Here is an 18,502-nt window from a genome sequence, read left to right as displayed (position 1 = left end):
CCACAGATGTGAAAACTTTTCTCTGTCTCTGCTGATCTGAAGTTTCTGTTGGCTGAAGCAGAAAACACTGAACTCTGTGACTGAAACTGAAGCTGCTGAGTCAGAGTTTACCTGCTCAGATACACCTGGAGGAGAGACGGGCTTTATGTGAGCATCTGTGTGCAGCGAAGAGCTGATCTAAGAAGGGACCTACTGAGGTGCCTTTAATATACTGTACATCCTCAGCGTGTGTGTGTGAACAGTAGCAGTATTGTGTGAGTGTGTGCGCATGGTAATCTGAGCTCTGCATTCACATTTTTCTGCTCTCTGGTCGCCTGTCGGTTCCCTCAGCTGCTCCTCCTTGAGACAAACCGTCACCACAAGACTAATATAATCCAACTTTCTTCATACAGAAACACTTTTATATATAGATGCAGTACATATACAGAGATCTACTCAAAGTACAGAGTGGTGTTTGTGCTGAAGGTCTCTGGAGTTTGTAGAACTGATCATACAAAGAGAGAAAACATCAGATGCACTGATGGATTTCTGACTTATCACCTCTTCAGCTCAAATACATCCTGCAGGCAGTTTTCTCAAAGAGGTTTAAGTGTAGAAACTACAATTATAACCTTGCAGTTGTTCACCTCCACACACCATGTTCTGTGAAGTCACAGTGACCTTTGACCACCAAATTCTAATCAGTTCATTATCGAGTCCATATGGACATTTGTGCCAAATTTGAAGAAATTTCCTGATAGCGTCCATGAGAAATCACGCTCACGAGAATGAGACGGATGTGAAGTCACACTGACCTTGACCTTTGACTGCCAATTTCTAATCAAATCACCACGAAGTCCAAGTGAACGTTTGTGCCAAATTTGAAGAAATTCCCTCAAGACTTTCTTGAGATATCATGCTCACGAGAATGTGATGGACGCAAAGTTAAAGTGACCTTTGACCGCCAAATTCTAATCATTTCGTTTTTGAGTCCACAAGGATGTTTGTGCCAAATTGAAGAAATTTTCTCAAGGTGTTCATTGGACATCACGTTCATGAAAATGAGACGGACGCAAAGTCACAGTGACCTTTGACCACCAAAAACGAATCAGTTCATTCTTGAGTCCACAAGGATGTTTGTGCCAACTTTGAAGAAAATTCCTCAAGGTGTTCTTGACACATCACGTTCATGAGAATGTGATGGGCATGACTATCCCATAAGAAAAACTGGAGACTCCGTTAGATACAGAGTGTTCAGTAACAGTTGTAACACTACAGAGTAGAAATACTCTCTTACAGGGAAAAGTCCTGCATTAAAATTGTTGTTAAGTAAATGTATGAAAGTATTAGCGTCAAAATATATCTAAAGTACAACGACTGCTTTATTTTCAGTCTGAAGTCGTTTGCTTTTTTAGCTAACTTTAATCCTGTAAAACATCAGAAAACGTCAAAGTTCAGATCAACAGTAAAAACAAAGATACTCAGTTATGTGAGATATCACAGAGCTCCCTGTCTCAGGGCAGAATATCTAATATAAGTAGAGGATCGTCGGGCTCGTTCCCTGCAGGCACAGCTGGATCAAATCTGTTTCACTCTGCTTCCTTTGTATCATTTTTTCTTTCTGTTGAACTTTTCATCTGCTCACACATAAAGACATACTGACTGTCTGTCTCTCTGTAACCAACACACGTCTTTAAAGTTAAAATAAAGGAGCACAAACTGAAACCAAACTCAGGCAGAGCTGCAGTTCATTCATCTTCCTCCCAGAAAGTATTTCACTTTCACACAGAGAACAAACTCCGTGACTTCTGTCATGAAAATTAAGTTTTTAGTGGTTTTACAAATAAATGTTGTGCAAGATTTCATTCAGGACATAAACTTCTCCAGTCTGGAAAACATTATAATAATCATCTCCTTGTATTGTATAACTGTGGGAAAAGAAAAAATAACTCCAATGACTTCTGCTGTGGGCGGCACAGTGGTTCAGTGGTTAGCATTGTCGCTTCACGGCAAGAGGGTTCAGGGATTGAAACCTGGAGTGTGGGAACCCTTAGGTGTGGAGTTTTTGCATGTTCTCCCTGTGTCAGTGTGGGTTTCCTCCAGGTGCTCCAGCTTCCTCCAACAGTCCAAAGACATGCAGGTTAATTGGTGACTCTAATTTGTCCGTAGGTGTGAATGTGAGTGTGGTGACCTGTCCAGGGTGAACCCTGCCTCTCGCCTAGTGTCAGCTGGGATAGGCTCCACCCCCCACGACCACCAACAGGATAAGCGGTAACGGAAAATGAATGAATGAATGACATCTGTACTGTGTCTCAGATCTCATACTTCTGTACCAAACACTTAAGTGAGTGCGCTAAGAGCGTTCACATTGCACAGTATGGAAAAATGCAGGGTAAAACCAGTGCACTCAAAATTGTCCAAAAATTGAGTGTGGAATGACGGACACTTCTCACCCTCAACAGTCGCCATCTTTGTGATGTAGCAGAATAGCAAATTGGCGAATAGAAGCTGTCAGTAATGTTTAGGTAACGTTAGCCTGCTACATAACGTTAGCGCTCACTTGCTAGCTAGCTTGCTCCTAGCTACGGCAGCACATTTTAATCAGCACTAATGTTGTGGCCTAAGTTTGGTTTGTGTGTGGCTGGAAACAACGGTCAACTGATGGAGATAAAGCTCCATCGTTGGTTTGCAACTTGCCGTTTCAAAAGAAGACAAAGAAAAAGCTGTTGTCTCTTCTGGTACGTGCTAAACGGTAGAGACAAGAAATTAGTGCACCATGCAAGAAGTACGTAGTGAACATAGTGTACTACACTGAAGTGTACTAACAGAAATATGGATTTGAGACATACCGTTGACAGGAAGTGACCACCATGAGACGGCGTATCATCTCTAGTCAACAACTCTCTGTACTTTGCTCTGATCTGCAGCTTTTCAGACTTATTTTGTGGCTGAATATAATTTGTAGCTTCTTAAAATCTGAATGAGGATAGTGATCGTGAGATACTGGCTACAGTGATGAAACAAAACCAGCATCAGATGGACTGTATTCATAATCAATACGCCACAATAATATAAATAACCAGCGCCAATTCATCAGTCAATGACAATGTGTGTGTGGGCGGGGCATAAGCACATACAAATTTCATTTTTGCAAAATAGCATTCAGATGAATTAGGTTAAAATGTTTAATATGTGTAATAGAGGTATAAAACATGGTGGTTATTCTGGGTTATGAAATGAGGAATTATTGGTCCATATAATGATAATAAAAGATTCAATTTTGTGCTCATCAAATGTCATCAACACTCGATGAATTTAATTAATAAAACTGTGAAGTTCCATATTTGGAGAAGTTATTTCCCTCTGGAGGTTTGTAACTGAGTGTTAAAGTGTCAGATAAGTGATTATCAGCAGGGTGAAGCCTCCGCTGTGGTCTCTGACAGGAAGTCATCCAGTCACAGTTTTATGGCTCAGACCTCCATCAGCTGCTACTCATTGACTGCTGCTGAATATTATCAAGGCTCTGACTGGAGTTATGCAACAGTGAACAGGCTGTCCTCACTGCGAGCTGTTAGTAAGTCTGTTAGTAACTGACACAAATTTAAGGGTCAGACACAGCCGCCTGTGGAGGCCAAATCAGGTCTCAACTCCATAATTTGACGTCTGGTTGTTTCCAGTCTTCTCGCCTCCTCAGTGAGAATTTTGTTGCAGTGTTTTGTTTTCAGACAGCAGGATCAGATCTGACAAACTGAGCTGAAGGAGAACCGTGCTGGCTGTATCATCCAGACTGGAAGGAGCACATTAACCTGAGTGTATGTTTGGGAGTTTTCTTTAAAGTAGACTTCCTGTTTCATGTTTCACCTTCTACCTAAAACCTGCAGCAACATGTCGACACAGAGCTGCTGCTGCTGCTGCTGCTGCTGCTGCGCGGAGCCGACAGGACGCTGTGGTAATACGATCCAGGATTAAAGAAACGGGAGTTTGTGGAGGGTAAATTCCACAGTTTATATCTTAACACTAAGTCTGTCATCACTCCGTCCTTCTCTTCACCTCAAACACAAAGTGGAGGCGAGCTGAAGGTCAAAATGAGTCAGTCATCAGAGGAGGCGGGTCAGATGGGCAAAATAGTTTGGTTTTAATGTGTAACTTAGAAATGACCATAACTCTGGACTGATGCATGACAACAAATACATCCTTCACTGCTGCTGTTATTTTTTGTTGTTTGTCAGTGGCTGATGGAAGACTTTTAAATCGTGTTCATTGTGCTCAAGAGGCCGCTGTATGGAGACAGCCCCACAGTGGGAAAATAACAACAAGCATTCATGTATTTCTTTTAAAGACGTAACGTTAGCTAATGCGCTAAACACCTGCAAACAGCATGACAACAGCATTTGTCCCACCCGTGGCACTGCGTGTTTAAGTCTGTGCTGATTGGCTATTTTTTATTTTAATTAAGAAACTGTTTCATGTCATGAGCCGGCAGATTCAAAGGTTAAAATGCCACTGCATCTTTCCATTTATCAACTGAACGTGACTACTTTTCCCGTCTGTGTGACGTGTCCAGTTTGCATCACCAGCTCCAGTTTAGTTGACGATGTGTGACGCTGCATCAGTGTGCTGCAGTGAACAAGGCTGCGTGGAGAGACGTAACTTTGGATTTGTTTTTATGCAGATGATGAAGTTTTTATTAGATCATGACTTCATACGAGCACTGGGTTAGTCTGCAGCCGAATGTGAGGCCTCAGACTCTGCAGCGGCATCACAGGACGACTGACAGTGTGAACAGATGTGTACAGATGTGACACATTTGTTACCAGACTAACATGGAGGCCAGACAGAGAGAAGAGTTTTCTCTAAACAGAAGCTCGCACAAATATTTGATTTCATAACTCTTCTTCTGTGCGTGGGTCTAAACCACAAAACATCCCAGCTGTTACACACACACACACACACACACACACACACACAGATGTGACTCTTGTGTAGACAGGAAGTTAAAAGAGCAGAGCACTTTCTTGTTGGCAAAAAGTTCAATATGTCGTCTGACGTTCGACCCAGCGTGGACCCTCGCATTGATCTTATCGTCCCCGTCGATGAGTGAGAGGATAATACGTCTCGTCCTCCTCCAGTGGTCGAGCAGAACAGACGGTTCTTATGTGCAGAGCGGCTGACATTTATCTGTCAGCTCAGATCTCTGCAGATCTCCACGCTCACATAAGAAGTCAGAATGCATGAGGAAAACAATCAGCAGCAGCAGCAGCACAGAGTCAAACTGAGGTCAGACGCTCCTGAACGCACCACAGGAAGTTAAAGGAATTAATGAATGAGTATAAACTTTTGATTGTGTGTGTGTGTGTGTGTCGGGTGCAGGAGTCAAATTTCACTGGTGTTAGTATGGACCAACACATTTCTGGTATTGTGACAAATTTTTTTATTTGATTTTTTTCAATTTTTGGGCGACGAGTAACGACCCCAAAAGACACTGACATTCAGTCATCCGATGAAAACCATCATGCGATCCAACAGCCAACCAACACTACCAACTCGGTCTCACTCTGAAGTCATTGAATACCGGTGCTTGGTTAGTGATTCCGCTGACAAAAAAGCCGTCCGCTCACGTTGGCATCATACGTGGCTGGTCACCATTATTGTTTAAGGGCGCCTGTCAGCGTCAATGGGAGACGCGGCTGGACAACATCAAAAGTTAAGGGGGCGGAAATTGAAGTAGGGCAGGTGGGAGGGGTGTATGATGGGTCCAACAGACGCCAACTTCACCCAGGGGCCGGTGTTCGTTTACAGTGAGATTGTGAAACCAATGTTCCCGGCATTGTACCGACGTAATGCTTTTATTTTGAAAGAGACTGTAAGCACGTCAACAACCAACACACCCAGGGTACCTTGGACGTCGTATGTGGACGTGGACAGTCCTCGGCCAAATGTTGATATGTGATATGTGTTGACGCTACAGGTGTGTGTGTGTGTGAACTGTACATAAGAGTGATGCAGGTACAAACAGCTCTGACTCCTTTAGTCCTGTTTAGCAGTGACACAAGAGACGCTGACACACACACACACACACACACACACACACACACACACACAGCTGATTGTGCTGATACGTCTCAAACAAGTCTTCACCTGAACATCTAGAAGCTTCTCTGCTCTTTACAGTCAAACACTGAACTCAGACTCTGTGTGTGTTTCTTCTACTAAACAATATAATTTAAACTGTAAACTACATATTATTATAATAAATACATATTTATATTTACACAGCATATTGTTTTATTACAAACAGCAGAGTGTGTCTATCAAAACAGATCCAGGACTCTGGTCTCAGGTCTGAGTGAACCTGTGAAGACTTTAGTCCGTCTTTACCCTGTGACATTATCAGGCTGAGCTCTGTGTGTGTGTGTGTGTGTGTGTGTGTGTGTGTGTGTGTGTTTACAGTAATAACAGCTGACTGACTGCTGTCCCTTTAATCACAGCTCTTTTCTGTAAAGCTGAATGTTTCCTGACTCACACAGTTCACAGTTTTCAGTCACTGACAGACAGAGAGAGTCGATACGATCAGCTGATCTGATCTATCAGTGTTCATGTGGTCCGATCAGTGACAGTGAAGTACACTGTATGTTAGATAGGAAAGATATGGTTAAAGTCAACCTCCGTTACATTGGACCCAATGAAATCCATTTAAAGTTTTTCCCCGTTCCTGTTGTTTTGTTTCAAGATTTTGTGCTTTCTATTTAAATTTTTCTGAATTCTGTGTTTTACAGTTCAAGCTCATTTTGTCACCAGAAAGATGTCTAAAATATCAGCCTCAAAAATCAGAGTATCAGTTGGGCTCAAATATATATCTCGTACAAACATTAGAGCTGTAACGACTGGTCAATCAACAGAACGTTAATCTGCAACCATTTTCGATTTCAGCCTCTCAGTGTGAAGATTTGCTGCTTTCTTTCATTTTCTGTGACTTCATACTGAATTTCTTTGAGCTGTGAAAAACACTTTATTGAAAGTATAGTGTATATTTATAGTATATATATTTATAGTTTAATATTTTTTGTACTTTTAGTAGTCTTTCATAGTTATAGTACTTTAATAGTGTGTTTATAGTTTTATAATTATGGTGTTAATAATTTATTAATAATAATTTAGTAATTATCTTAATTTAATAATTTAACTAATAATTTAATTAAATGTAATAATATTTCCACAATTTTTTAGTAATAACAATAATTTAATCAGTAATAAAAATAATAATAACCTATTTCTAATAATTTAATAATAATTGAATAATAATTTAGCTATAATTACTCATAGTTTTTTATAGTTTTATAAAGTGTTAATAATTTAATAATAAATTTCACGTAATAATTCAATTAATAATTTGATTTAATTTTACAATAATTATTAATAATAATTTAGTAATTCTTTTAATTCAATAATTTATCTTATAATTGAATTGAATTTAATCATAATAATTCAACAATATTGTAGAAACAACAATAACTGAATTAGTAATAATAATAATAATAATGATACTTTAATAATAATTTAGCTATAATTACTCATAGTTTTTATAGTTTTATAGTTAAAGTGTTAATAATCTAAAAATTAATTTCATGTAATGATTCAATTAATAATTTGATTTTATTCAATAATTATTATTAATAATACTTTAATTTTAATATTAAAATAATAATTTAGTTATAATAATTCATAGTTTATTTATAGTTTATTATGTACATTTACAGTCATCACCCTGGACTCTTAAAAAAAAAACACTGATGAGCATTTTTATTACATAAATCATTAAATCCTGTCCTCCGGGACCAACCAGACTGTCACCAGTTCAAAATTCAAAGCCAGCATCTGTGATGGGATGGAGAGGTGCATCATGGGTAACGTCACATCTGTGATGGGATGGAGAGGTGCATCATGGGTCACTTCTTATCTACTGAGAGGTACACCCAGGTTTTGGAGCAACATATGCTGCCATCCAGACGACGTCTTTTTAAGGGACGTCTCTGCGATTGTGACGTGTTCCAACAGCGTGTCTTCGTAGTGACAGAGTGCAGGTACCAGACTGACCTGCCTGCAGTCCACACCTGTCTCCCACTGAACATGTGTGGAACAGTATGAAGCATCGACCCCAGAGAGGTGCATCATGGGACTGTTGAGACACTGAAGTTGGGTATCAACCAAGAATGGGAAAGAATTTCACTTTCCAAACCGTCCTAACGTTATTATAACCTGCTGCAGAATGAGTGCATATTTACAAAAAACAATCAAGTTTATCAGTTTGAATATCAAATATCTCGTCTCTGTTGGACAAAGGTCAAAATGTTTTAATTCACGTTTGACACAATGCCCCAACTGGTACAGACGTGTGTGTATACATTCTGTCACAGTTTAACACAGTTATACAACTGTTTTAACATGTAAACAAGGGTGTGGGGGAACTGAGAACACACACACACACACACACACACACACACACGAGAATCATTCATTACCAAACAGCAAAGTAAACAGGCTGCGATAAACAATAGACGCCCTTAGAAAGTTTCCAGTTTCCAGGACCGGCCCAGTACTAATGATATCACACACACACACACACTCACACACACACACACACACACACACACACACACACACACACACACCAAACAGATTTCACTGTCTTTGTGCAAACTCCCGGAGAAATTAAAGCATCTTTCTGTAACCCGGTTGGCCAAAAGGTGTCCTTCACTGACGTGTCTGTTGGTCTGTCTGTCTGTGTGTCTGTGTGTCTGTGTGTCTGTCTGTCTGTCCATACCTCTGTCTGTCTGTCTGTCTCCACCGTTCATTGTCGGGGTCTAAAATAGCTGCAGACTGTCGGCAGACGCTGATAAGATCAGTCGGGGTGGTATGAAAACAAACTGGACCACAGCTTTAACACACAGAGGGAGACCACCTTTAACTCCATCTGCTGTGAAACAACCTTCAGACTGAAGCTCAGAACGTAAACCTCAGTGAACTCATCTGTCCTCAGAGAGCATCTCTGACTGAACTTTATGTCAAAGTTACAAAAACAGTACAAGTACTCATACAGTTTATAAGTCAGGGCTGACCCCAGGACCATTTTAAAGCTTCAGCAGCAACACCAAACACTGGAAGCTTCCGCCAGGAGGCTGAACAGAAATGTTGATAATAACAGGCTCTGAATCTGAGACGACACCTGACACAGAGCTGTGAAACACAAAGTCTGCTCTCCCCGACAAAATGACCACATGGGCCGTCTGTGCAAACAAATAATTATGACCTGTTATTCTAAGGCACAGATTGTGTACAGGTCCTTAATAGACTTAAAATGTCTTAAATTATCATTAAAAGGCCATTAATCAGAGCTGATTAATATATTACTGTCACATGACCTGACAGACCCAGTGACTCATCAATCATTGGACAGGCCCAAGAATTGCAATAATAAATAACTAGTGGCATTCAATTAAAAAAAAAAGGCAGTGCGGCATGCCTTGCGTTTTGCAACCTACCTACTTACAACTTACTGACAGCTACTTGACAAAGATAGCTAACTAGCTCAACGACATGAACAAACCCAAGTATGACATGAATGTATTAAACTGTGTGGACCCTGAACTAATGATTAAGACCAGTTGGGAACCACTGGTCTACACTGTATAAAGACTTGGACCATTTCCTCCTCTCCGCCATGACTCCTTCTTGTTGCAAGTTTTCAGCAGCGCAGACATTTGAGGTTTTTGTTTTCCAATGTGTCATTTTCAGAAAGACACACCAACATTTAAAAAAGTTATTGTACGATTCTGATTCCAATTTACCATCAATTCTCAAGTGGAACCGGTTTTCGATTCCCAAACTGAAGTTGACTTTTGGTTAGATGTGGGACACACACACTGCTCTCCTGGGTGAAAGTCCGGTGTGTGACCCATCCATCACCCCTCCCTCCCACCCTACTCTGAATTTATCTGTCTTTCTGCTACATAATGGCTGCAGACATTGGAGTTAGCTGAAAGCCTGGTGTGTCTCATTCATGCCTTGTGCCTTGGAGCCACTGACCAGGCTGCAGCGTTTGACGCCTCGGTAATGACAGAAGAAATAACACCCAATGTGTCATCATCTGTGACTTTTCCTACCTGACAGCGGCTCCCTGGGTTTGACCTCCTCCACCACCTCCTCCTTCACTGGCTGCTCCTCAGGTCCCTGGGACGAGTGGTCGTTCATGGACTCCCTCTTCAGCTTCCCCAGACCAACCATCTTCATGAAGGACAGGCGCCGGCTGGTTGAGTCGCACTCACTCTCTGAACAGTTCAGCTCGCCGTTGGTGAGAGACTCCTTACGGGAGCCGACGGTGTCGCGGTACTTCCCCGCAAACCTGAGAGGGATGCGAAAGAAAAAACGTCAGTAAACAAACTCCTGTCGTAGCATTTTATCTCGACAAATCCCATCCATCTTAAACTTAAAAAACCAACATCAAGCTACTTCTTCCCCAACAAAGTCTTTGAATCCCTTTTAGTCTCAAAACTCTGACACAAATCCTGGCCTCAGCAACTTTCCCTGATTCTTTCCTACCTCAACAAACTGCCGTCATCCCTCCCCACCTTGAAAAATAACCCCAATCATCTCTCCTTACCTCAACAAACTCCTTTAATCCTCCTTATCCTATCAGTCTTGATCTTAACAAACTCTGACTGTCCTGCTTTACCTCAACAGACTTCCTTCAGAGCTCCTCCTCCCTCTCTTCTTCTTCGTTGCAGGTGAAGGCGTTCCTTGCAGCGAACCCTGAGGCGACGGTGTTTCACTTCCTTTGCTCCTCCCTGACATTCTCAGGTTCTTCCCCAGCTTCCCCAGAGTCTTCAGCGGGGACTTGAATTTGAAGGATCCCTTCACCGAACCTCCGCCTCCAACTCCGCTTCCCTTTTTCCCCTCATTGGCTTCGTTCTCGTCCTCCTCGTCCTCGAACGGGTTACGATCCCTTGGCACGTCGCCGTCGAGCAGTGAGCTGCCGGGCGACCAGTGGTCGCTGTGGCCACCGTTGCCGTGGATGCCATCGTCATTGTCAAAGGGGTTGTGATGGTGGGGTGTGATGTTGAGGCTCATCCTGCGCAGGATCCAAGCGTTGTCTAGAGTCGGACCGCCGCCTTTCAGGCGCACTGGGAGGTTTTTGAGGACGGGCATGATGGAGCTGGGGCGGGGAGGGAGGAACCTGGAGAGAGAGAGAGAGAGAGAGATCAATCAATTAATCAATCAGTCAAAGAGCTGCAGGGGACTGCAGTCATTTTACTTGACACTTTGACGAGACTGTTGCGTCTGTTTCTACTAGACTTTGGTAACCTGATCCATCCACCTGACAGGTGTGGCATATCGAGATGCTAAATAAACAGCATCATTACGACACAGTTGCGTCCTGGGATGGTCCAACATCATCCTCACTGTGACCTCGTCACATGTCCACGTTTGGTCATGGACTTTCCACGTCCACATATGACGTCCAAGGTACCCTGGGTGTGTTGGTTGTTGACGTTCTGGGACGCTGTGTCAACTTCAGCCTGTTACATGCATTGTCTGTTTTCAAAATACACTTCTGTTTTCACAGGAGATGTACCGTTTGCATACAGTCTCTTTCAGAATAAAAGTACTACGTCAGTACAACACAACAAATTGTCATTTTTTCTGTCAACAACACGCACGTGGTTGGGTTTAGGAAAAAAGAACAGGATTTGGCTTTACAGTCTCACAGGAAGTGAACACCGGCCTCCCAGGTAAAAGTCGGTGGTTGTTGGACCCATCCACCACCTCTCCCACCTGCCCTACATGGACTTCCACAACCTTAACTTTCGTGGTTGTCCCTGATGCTATTAAACAATAGGAGGAAAGGAATGTGCCATTGGCATGCTGACTGCAGGAATGTCCACCAGGACATTTAACGACCATGAGCTGTCTCAGTGTTGTTTCTGTGAATTTGGCAGTACATCCAACTACTGTTGCAACAGTATGATGAACAGTATCATAAAAAATATCATATTTTTACAGTATTACACAATAATTATCATCAGTCACAGCGCCCCTTAAAGGAAAGAAAACAGTTTTTTTGGTTGAACAAATGGTTCACTATAATTGAAGTAATTTTTCTAGACAGAAGTGTGTGTAAAGCCTCTGACAGGCAGTCGAGGAGGAAAGGAGATATGCATGTGCAGGGAAGGCTCTCTGTTTGGTTGCTTTAACTACATCGGCTCAGGACCTCAAAACCGCTTCTTCACCTTCAGAGTTTGCATTCTCTTATCAGGACTCAGTGAACCTCAGTGAAAACAACAGGTGCAGGTGAAAGCTCTGGAAAACAGTTGGCAAGCGGTCCTTGAGTAAAGATTAAATAAAAGTTTATAACTTAATTATTACTTAATTGATACATTAAAACTGCAGTTTAGAAATGGATTATTTCATTTTCATCTTTAGGGTGGCAAAATTAATCAAATATTTTGATAAACTAAACATTAATTAAATGTGTTCATTCTATTGTAAGTTGTTTTTTTTTTAAAAGTAGATTTGTTCTTTTGTCATTTTCTGCCTGTTTGTTTGATGAATCAGGTGAGAATCAAAATCAGAAATACTTTATTGATCCCTGAGGGGGAACTGTGTTTTGTTACAGTCGCTCTGATGTAAAGAAAAGAGAATTATAAAAAGGAACAATAGAGTAGAAATATAAGTATGTAAATATAAAGAAATAAAATAAAATAGAAATAAAAATGTGCATTATGTTTAACACTAGTACTTAAGATGTTAATAATAAAATATATATCTTCACCGGTCTAAGTGTGTAAAAATATCCAAATATGTGCATCGTGCTTTCTGCTATTTCTTATTTTAATATTCGCTGTGTCGTTTTACAGTGAAGTGCTGTATGAATAATATGATGAAGATTTATTACTGTTCACTGGTTCCTGAACACACCTGTTGTGTTCGGACGTTGGGGGGAAGTTACTGATAAGACTCCACCCTCACTCACAGTTACACTTTATGGCATTATGTTAGATAATGCACTGTGATGACGCACGGTCGCCATGGCAACACATCCTCCAGGCGGAGGACACAGGACGTCTCAGTTTGAGCTCCTCGCTCTAATTTCTGTTTTCTTACGACTGTGGATGTCTCCAAATTAGTTGTTACATATCGGCATATCAGATAACAGCAAAAAATCCAGTATCATGCGTCCCTAATAAATAGACCACTGTGGTAAAACTGCTCATTCAGACATATCATTAATACTGATAGGCTAGGTGCTGATGCCTTCTCGAGGGAGACTCAAGACAAGCCACCAAGGTTCAGCTGAAGTCAAAGGAAAAGGTGGCAGGCTGTAGACGCACGACACGTTACAGTGACCAAATGTTTAAACTTGGAGAGCGAATAAAAAACATGTGTGACTCTGGAGCCGCAGGCTGTCCCCCGCTGAGTGAACCCATCATAAAGCACAGTGAGACGCCTCAGGTGTGTCAACATGCATCACACCACCTTCATGTGACCACACCACCTTCATGTGACCACACCACCTTCATGTGACCACACCCAAACTGACCCTTACAGATGTGAAACTGTGCTCACACACGGCGACCGTTTGTCCAGTAAATAAAGTTTAACCAGGAAACTGCTCTGCAATCCAACACCTGACCTCAAGCCATGGCAACAGGGAATACTGATTTCTGATTGGCTGCCGACTGTCAGTGTTCACCTCAACAACAGTACAGCTCTGTTAGCAGTTCACTCCCTCAAGGACACCTGGAAAACCTTCAAGGACCCTGTGAAGCTTTTTAAGGACTTATTTAACCTCCTCAAGGACAGCAGTCAGATGTAATCCTGCTCTGTGATTGGCTGGCTGGCTCAGGGGTATGTTAAACTGCAGGTAGCCATAGCAACAGTGCAGACGCCTCAGTTAGCCGTTAACCGACCTGACGGTGATGTTAAACTGAGCACAGACACACTTAAACACACGCAGGAGGATTTGAACACAGCTGAGCTCTGCTCCTGTGGAGAGCGGACATCATGTAACACAGTCTGACATATGATGACATGCGATGACTCGTACAGCGTGCCACCGACACAGCCGCTCCTCACTGAGCGGGTCAACAGGAAGCTGCAGACAGATCCCGCCCGCTCATGAAGCAGCTGATGTCACACAGTCCCACAGTGATAATCCATTAGGACATAAAATGATCAAACATTAACAGACGGCAGAGATCGGCTCGCTGTGATGATTCATGGAAAACTTCTTAATGATTAAAGAGAAATGTGCCGTCAGGATGGAAAATACACTCTTTGTCTCAGATGATTTGTGTCATCAGGACACTTTATAATCTACTGATAAAGATTTAATACTTCTTTAGAGACCACTGACACAGATTACTAAAACTAAAAGTTATTAATAAGCAGAGGTGGAGGAAGCACTGAGAGACACACTGTAATACTCTGTCACAGTAAAAGTATGAAGGTATAATCTGCTGATCTCTGTCTGGGGGTCCAGTCGTGCATTCAGGGTATTTTTATGCACCAATTTGTGTTTTTTTATTTTTTATGTAAGTCCTCGCTACTCTCAACATGAATGTAAAGGGAAAAAGAGTCAATTATATTTAACAGCTGCATCAGTTTTATAAAAGCACCGGCGTCCCAGGTGAAAGTCCGTGGTTGTTTGACCAATGCACCGCCCCTACTTAGACTTCCGCCGCCATAACTTTTGCTTTTGTCCCGCCGCGTTTCCCCCGACGCTGCCGGGCACGGATAAACAATAACTGCAACCCGCCACGCATCATGCCGACATGAAAGGACAGAGTCGTTGGTGTCTGACGCCGGAAGCCACGCGACGAATGAAGCGTCGTTTTCTGACAACTTCGTAATGAAACCAGGTTGGTTCTCAAATTTTTCATATGTTTTCCTACAGAAGCAGTGCACCCAAATTTGTACAAGTCATATGTATTTTGAAAGGCTGCAATCACATGACCAATGCGTCGACGGGAGTAAACAAGGAAGCAGTCCTGGCCACTTGTAAGGAGGCAGGTCGGGGTGGTGGATGTGTCACAAGAAACCAGACTTTGGCCCAGGACTCCCCCTGGAGTCACACGTTTGGGTCTGTGTGAACTTTGAGTCATTTTAAGGAACGTCCTCACCGTGTGTCTTTTCCTAAACCTAACCTCAGCAACTTTTATTGCCTGAATCCAGCCTCTGTAACTTTACGTTAATAACGTAACTGTATGTTTAGGATGTAACGTCGTTCGTGGGGCACTGATGATATCATAGGCTATCATCAACGGTTCCATGTGAATATGTTTTGACATATTATCATTTTGGTTTTCATCAACTCATCACCTCAAACCAAAAGACTCACAGGGTTCTTCATAGTTCAGGTTAAAGAGCTAATAGTGAAGTGTTGCCATGGTTACAGAAAACTGCGTGTGTGTGTGTGTGTGAGACTGGGAGCGGATGTTGTTCATGTAGTTGGTTTTGCAGCCTCACCAGCTCAGGACACACTGCTGCCACAAATAGACACACACACACTCACATATGAACAGTGAGGAAGCCACACACACACACACACACACTGAAGTGCGGGTGAAGTGGGAAGTGATTCAGCGCTGTTGGCTCCATAAATACCCAGCAGCCCTGGCAGCGGGCTCAGGAAACCCCACGTGGAGGCCGGCGGCGCTCACACACAACCTGTTTTCTTCAAGAGGGTCGCAGGGCATCGCGGAAGCTCCTGGACACAAACAATGGGAGCGGAAAGGACAGCGATAGTGTGACGGACAGAGGCAAGGACTCCTGGGTCCTCAGGGTGTGGTCCACTCACAACCACCACAACACCAGAACTGGGGGGGGGGGGGGCAACCAGGCACCAATGCTTTATCTCTGAAGCACAGGTCAGACCTGAGGACCAGCTGAAAACTCCAGTCTGGACTTCAGACTGTGAGGACCGTTTTCAGGTGACGTGAGGTAGAGATACAGTTTGAGGTGGCATCTCCTTGGTGTTTGAGCACACCTGCCACACGTCGACATCGAAAACAAAACCCATACAAAACACACGGCATTTGTACGGCCCCTTATGTGAGCAACCCACCGTAGAAGATTCAAAAAGTAAGTAGCAGTTAGTGGCTAGCTCAACGAAGAAGAACAGCAGCCATAAATGTCCACAAATAGTGAAAACAACGAGGTCCAGGAGCCTCCCCAGCAGTGGGAGAGATGTGCATAACGTACAGTGATGAGCGGTGATCATCATCTGCATTGCCATGAATCACTGTGCGCACTAGACACACCGAGGGGCGCAGCCGCTCTGCCGCACCTGCCGTGCACGAGATGACAGACTACTGAAATAACAGAGGGAGGAAGTGGACGAGGAAACACGTGAGCTCTTAGGTTGTGATTGATGTTTCTTTATATTATTCATAATTATCTATGTTTATTATTTTTTACTATAGCATTCAGAGTTTTTAATTGAGCTCTGTCCCAAAACTTCTGCCGTGGCTCAGGTTTGAACAGAAACTGTGCAGGTTCATGTAGCATCTGATCAGAGCTCTTAAGTCGGAATGGTGCGGTATTTTTCTGCAATTTAAAGGGCGCATTATTTGGATAGTGAGATGCACCTACATAGATGGGTTCACAACACGTATACACTCTGCTTGTTACACACACAGGGACGTGCAGATGGGTAAAATAATCCATCATTGTAAAATGTGAACGTAGCAGAGATCAGAGTAGAGCTGCTGTCTGACTCCACATTAACAGAGATGCTGTGCACATTTAAACACAAGGAGCAACGTAACTTCACTGATTATTTACCTCAAGTTAAAAGTTTAGTCGCGTTCCTTTCTCAAGTTTTAAGTTTTGATATTTGCTGCAGTGACATCACTTTTCTGACTGCTGCACTCTCAGCAGGAAACTGCTCACATGTCCAATCACATGTCCAATCTGCTGAATCCACCATGTGAATAGCAGTTGGTTGAATTCACGTTACACCCAAACGCACCTGCGATTAATTAAGAGACTAAATACAAACCCTTTGCCCCTTGTGCCTGACTTTGCGCCTGGATTATGCGCCATTTAACTAACAAAGATGATCTGGACACGCCCTAAATGCACTTTAGACCACAAGCTGTAGATGGTTTAAATAAGGCCCTGTGTCACAGAGGCTCACACACACACCTCCACATCTTAATAACAGCCTGTACAGCTCCGCACGTCACAGCAAACCCAACTTCCTATTGAAACCTGTCTTTTAAATAGAAAATTTATAGTATGTTTAATATGAGTATCGAAGAATGAAGCACTCATTTAGGCCTTCAGCCCGGAGATGTGAGCCGACTGCTTCAGATCCACATCAATAACTCACAGCAGAGTCACAGCTGACTGACCCAACGTTAACAACCTGACATCCAAACATCATGTGAAGGTGACGAGGTCGCAACCTTCAAAACGTCACAAACAGGAAACCAGGAAGAGAAGCAGATATCCAATCAGACGGAGGCAGAGACCTCAGCCTTGACCTCAAGCGTGTGTGTGTCAGTGTGTGTGTTTCATGACTAATGGCTGTATAGATAATCAGCTGATGTATGTGTGCTGACGGAAACAGTGAGAACAGGCAGTACGTTCAAATATGAAAACAGGAATCATTTAATAAAGCAAGACGATCGCCGCCTTCCTGCTCAGACTAAATCTTTATTTCCTTTTTCAACTCCAAATCAAGATTTCATTATTTTCTTCATATAACTGACAAACTGCTGCTTTCTGACGACACATTTGAGCAGAGTTAACTGAAGACTTCAGCTGACTCCTTGGTTATCAAGTAATCATGTACAAATTTCAGATACTTGTACTTCACTTGAGTATGTTCTTTACATGCCACTTCCTACTTTTTACTTGACTTCATTTACATTTCTACACTTTTATATAGTTTAACTATATTTTACTGACGACACGGGCGCTTTTACTGAAGGAGCATTTTCATTACAGGACTTTTACTTATAATGGGTTATTTTTAATGTGTGTTAAAACTGTCCACCACTGACTTAATGCTCATTTATACTTAATGTTTGATACATGCACTGACAAAGATGTTCAGCGATGGGTCGCTATAAAACACCCACGTTTGGTGCTTAAAAAGCCGCTGGATGAACAGTGATGTGTCGCTATTAAAAACCCATGTTTGGTGCCTAAAAGCACCCACATTTAGTGCCTAAAAAGCCGCTAGAAAAACAGCAATGGGTCAAAACAGGGATGAGAGGATAAGAAACACCCATGTTTGGTGCCTAAAAAGCCGCTGGATGAACAGTGACGTGTCGCTATTAAAAACCCATGTTTCTGGATGAACAGTGACGTGTCGCTATTAAAAACCCATGTTTAGTGCATAAAAAGCTGCTGGAAAAAAAAGGGATGAGTCGATAGGCACATTTAGTGCCTAAAAATTCACTACAAAAAGCAGCGATGGGTTGCTATAAAACATCCACATTTGGTACCTAAAAACCTG

At 42.4% G+C, this 18,502-nt stretch overlaps 1 protein-coding gene across 2 annotated transcripts in view; it reads right to left on the bottom strand.

The window, feature by feature from the left end:
• Nucleotides 1-18,502, bottom strand: part of LOC126402948 (tumor necrosis factor alpha-induced protein 2-like) — a 52,747-nt gene that overhangs the window by 17,096 nt on the left and 17,149 nt on the right. For both annotated transcript variants that reach the window (XM_050065327.1, XM_050065318.1), the window contains exons 2-3: nucleotides 10,709-11,209; nucleotides 10,140-10,378 (exon numbers count right to left, since the gene is read on the bottom strand). In XM_050065327.1, coding sequence (XP_049921284.1) covers nucleotides 10,140-10,378; nucleotides 10,709-11,181 — 712 coding nt within the window. In that variant the 5' untranslated portion in view covers nucleotides 11,182-11,209. The remainder of the gene's footprint in view (nucleotides 1-10,139; nucleotides 10,379-10,708; nucleotides 11,210-18,502) is intronic.

Source organism: Epinephelus moara, chromosome 2 (genome assembly GCF_006386435.1).
Source record: "Epinephelus moara isolate mb chromosome 2, YSFRI_EMoa_1.0, whole genome shotgun sequence".
Classification (NCBI taxonomy): Eukaryota; Metazoa; Chordata; class Actinopteri; order Perciformes; family Serranidae; genus Epinephelus; species Epinephelus moara.
Note: the sequence above shows the minus strand (reverse complement) of the source record. Positions and strands in the feature narration are given on the sequence as shown.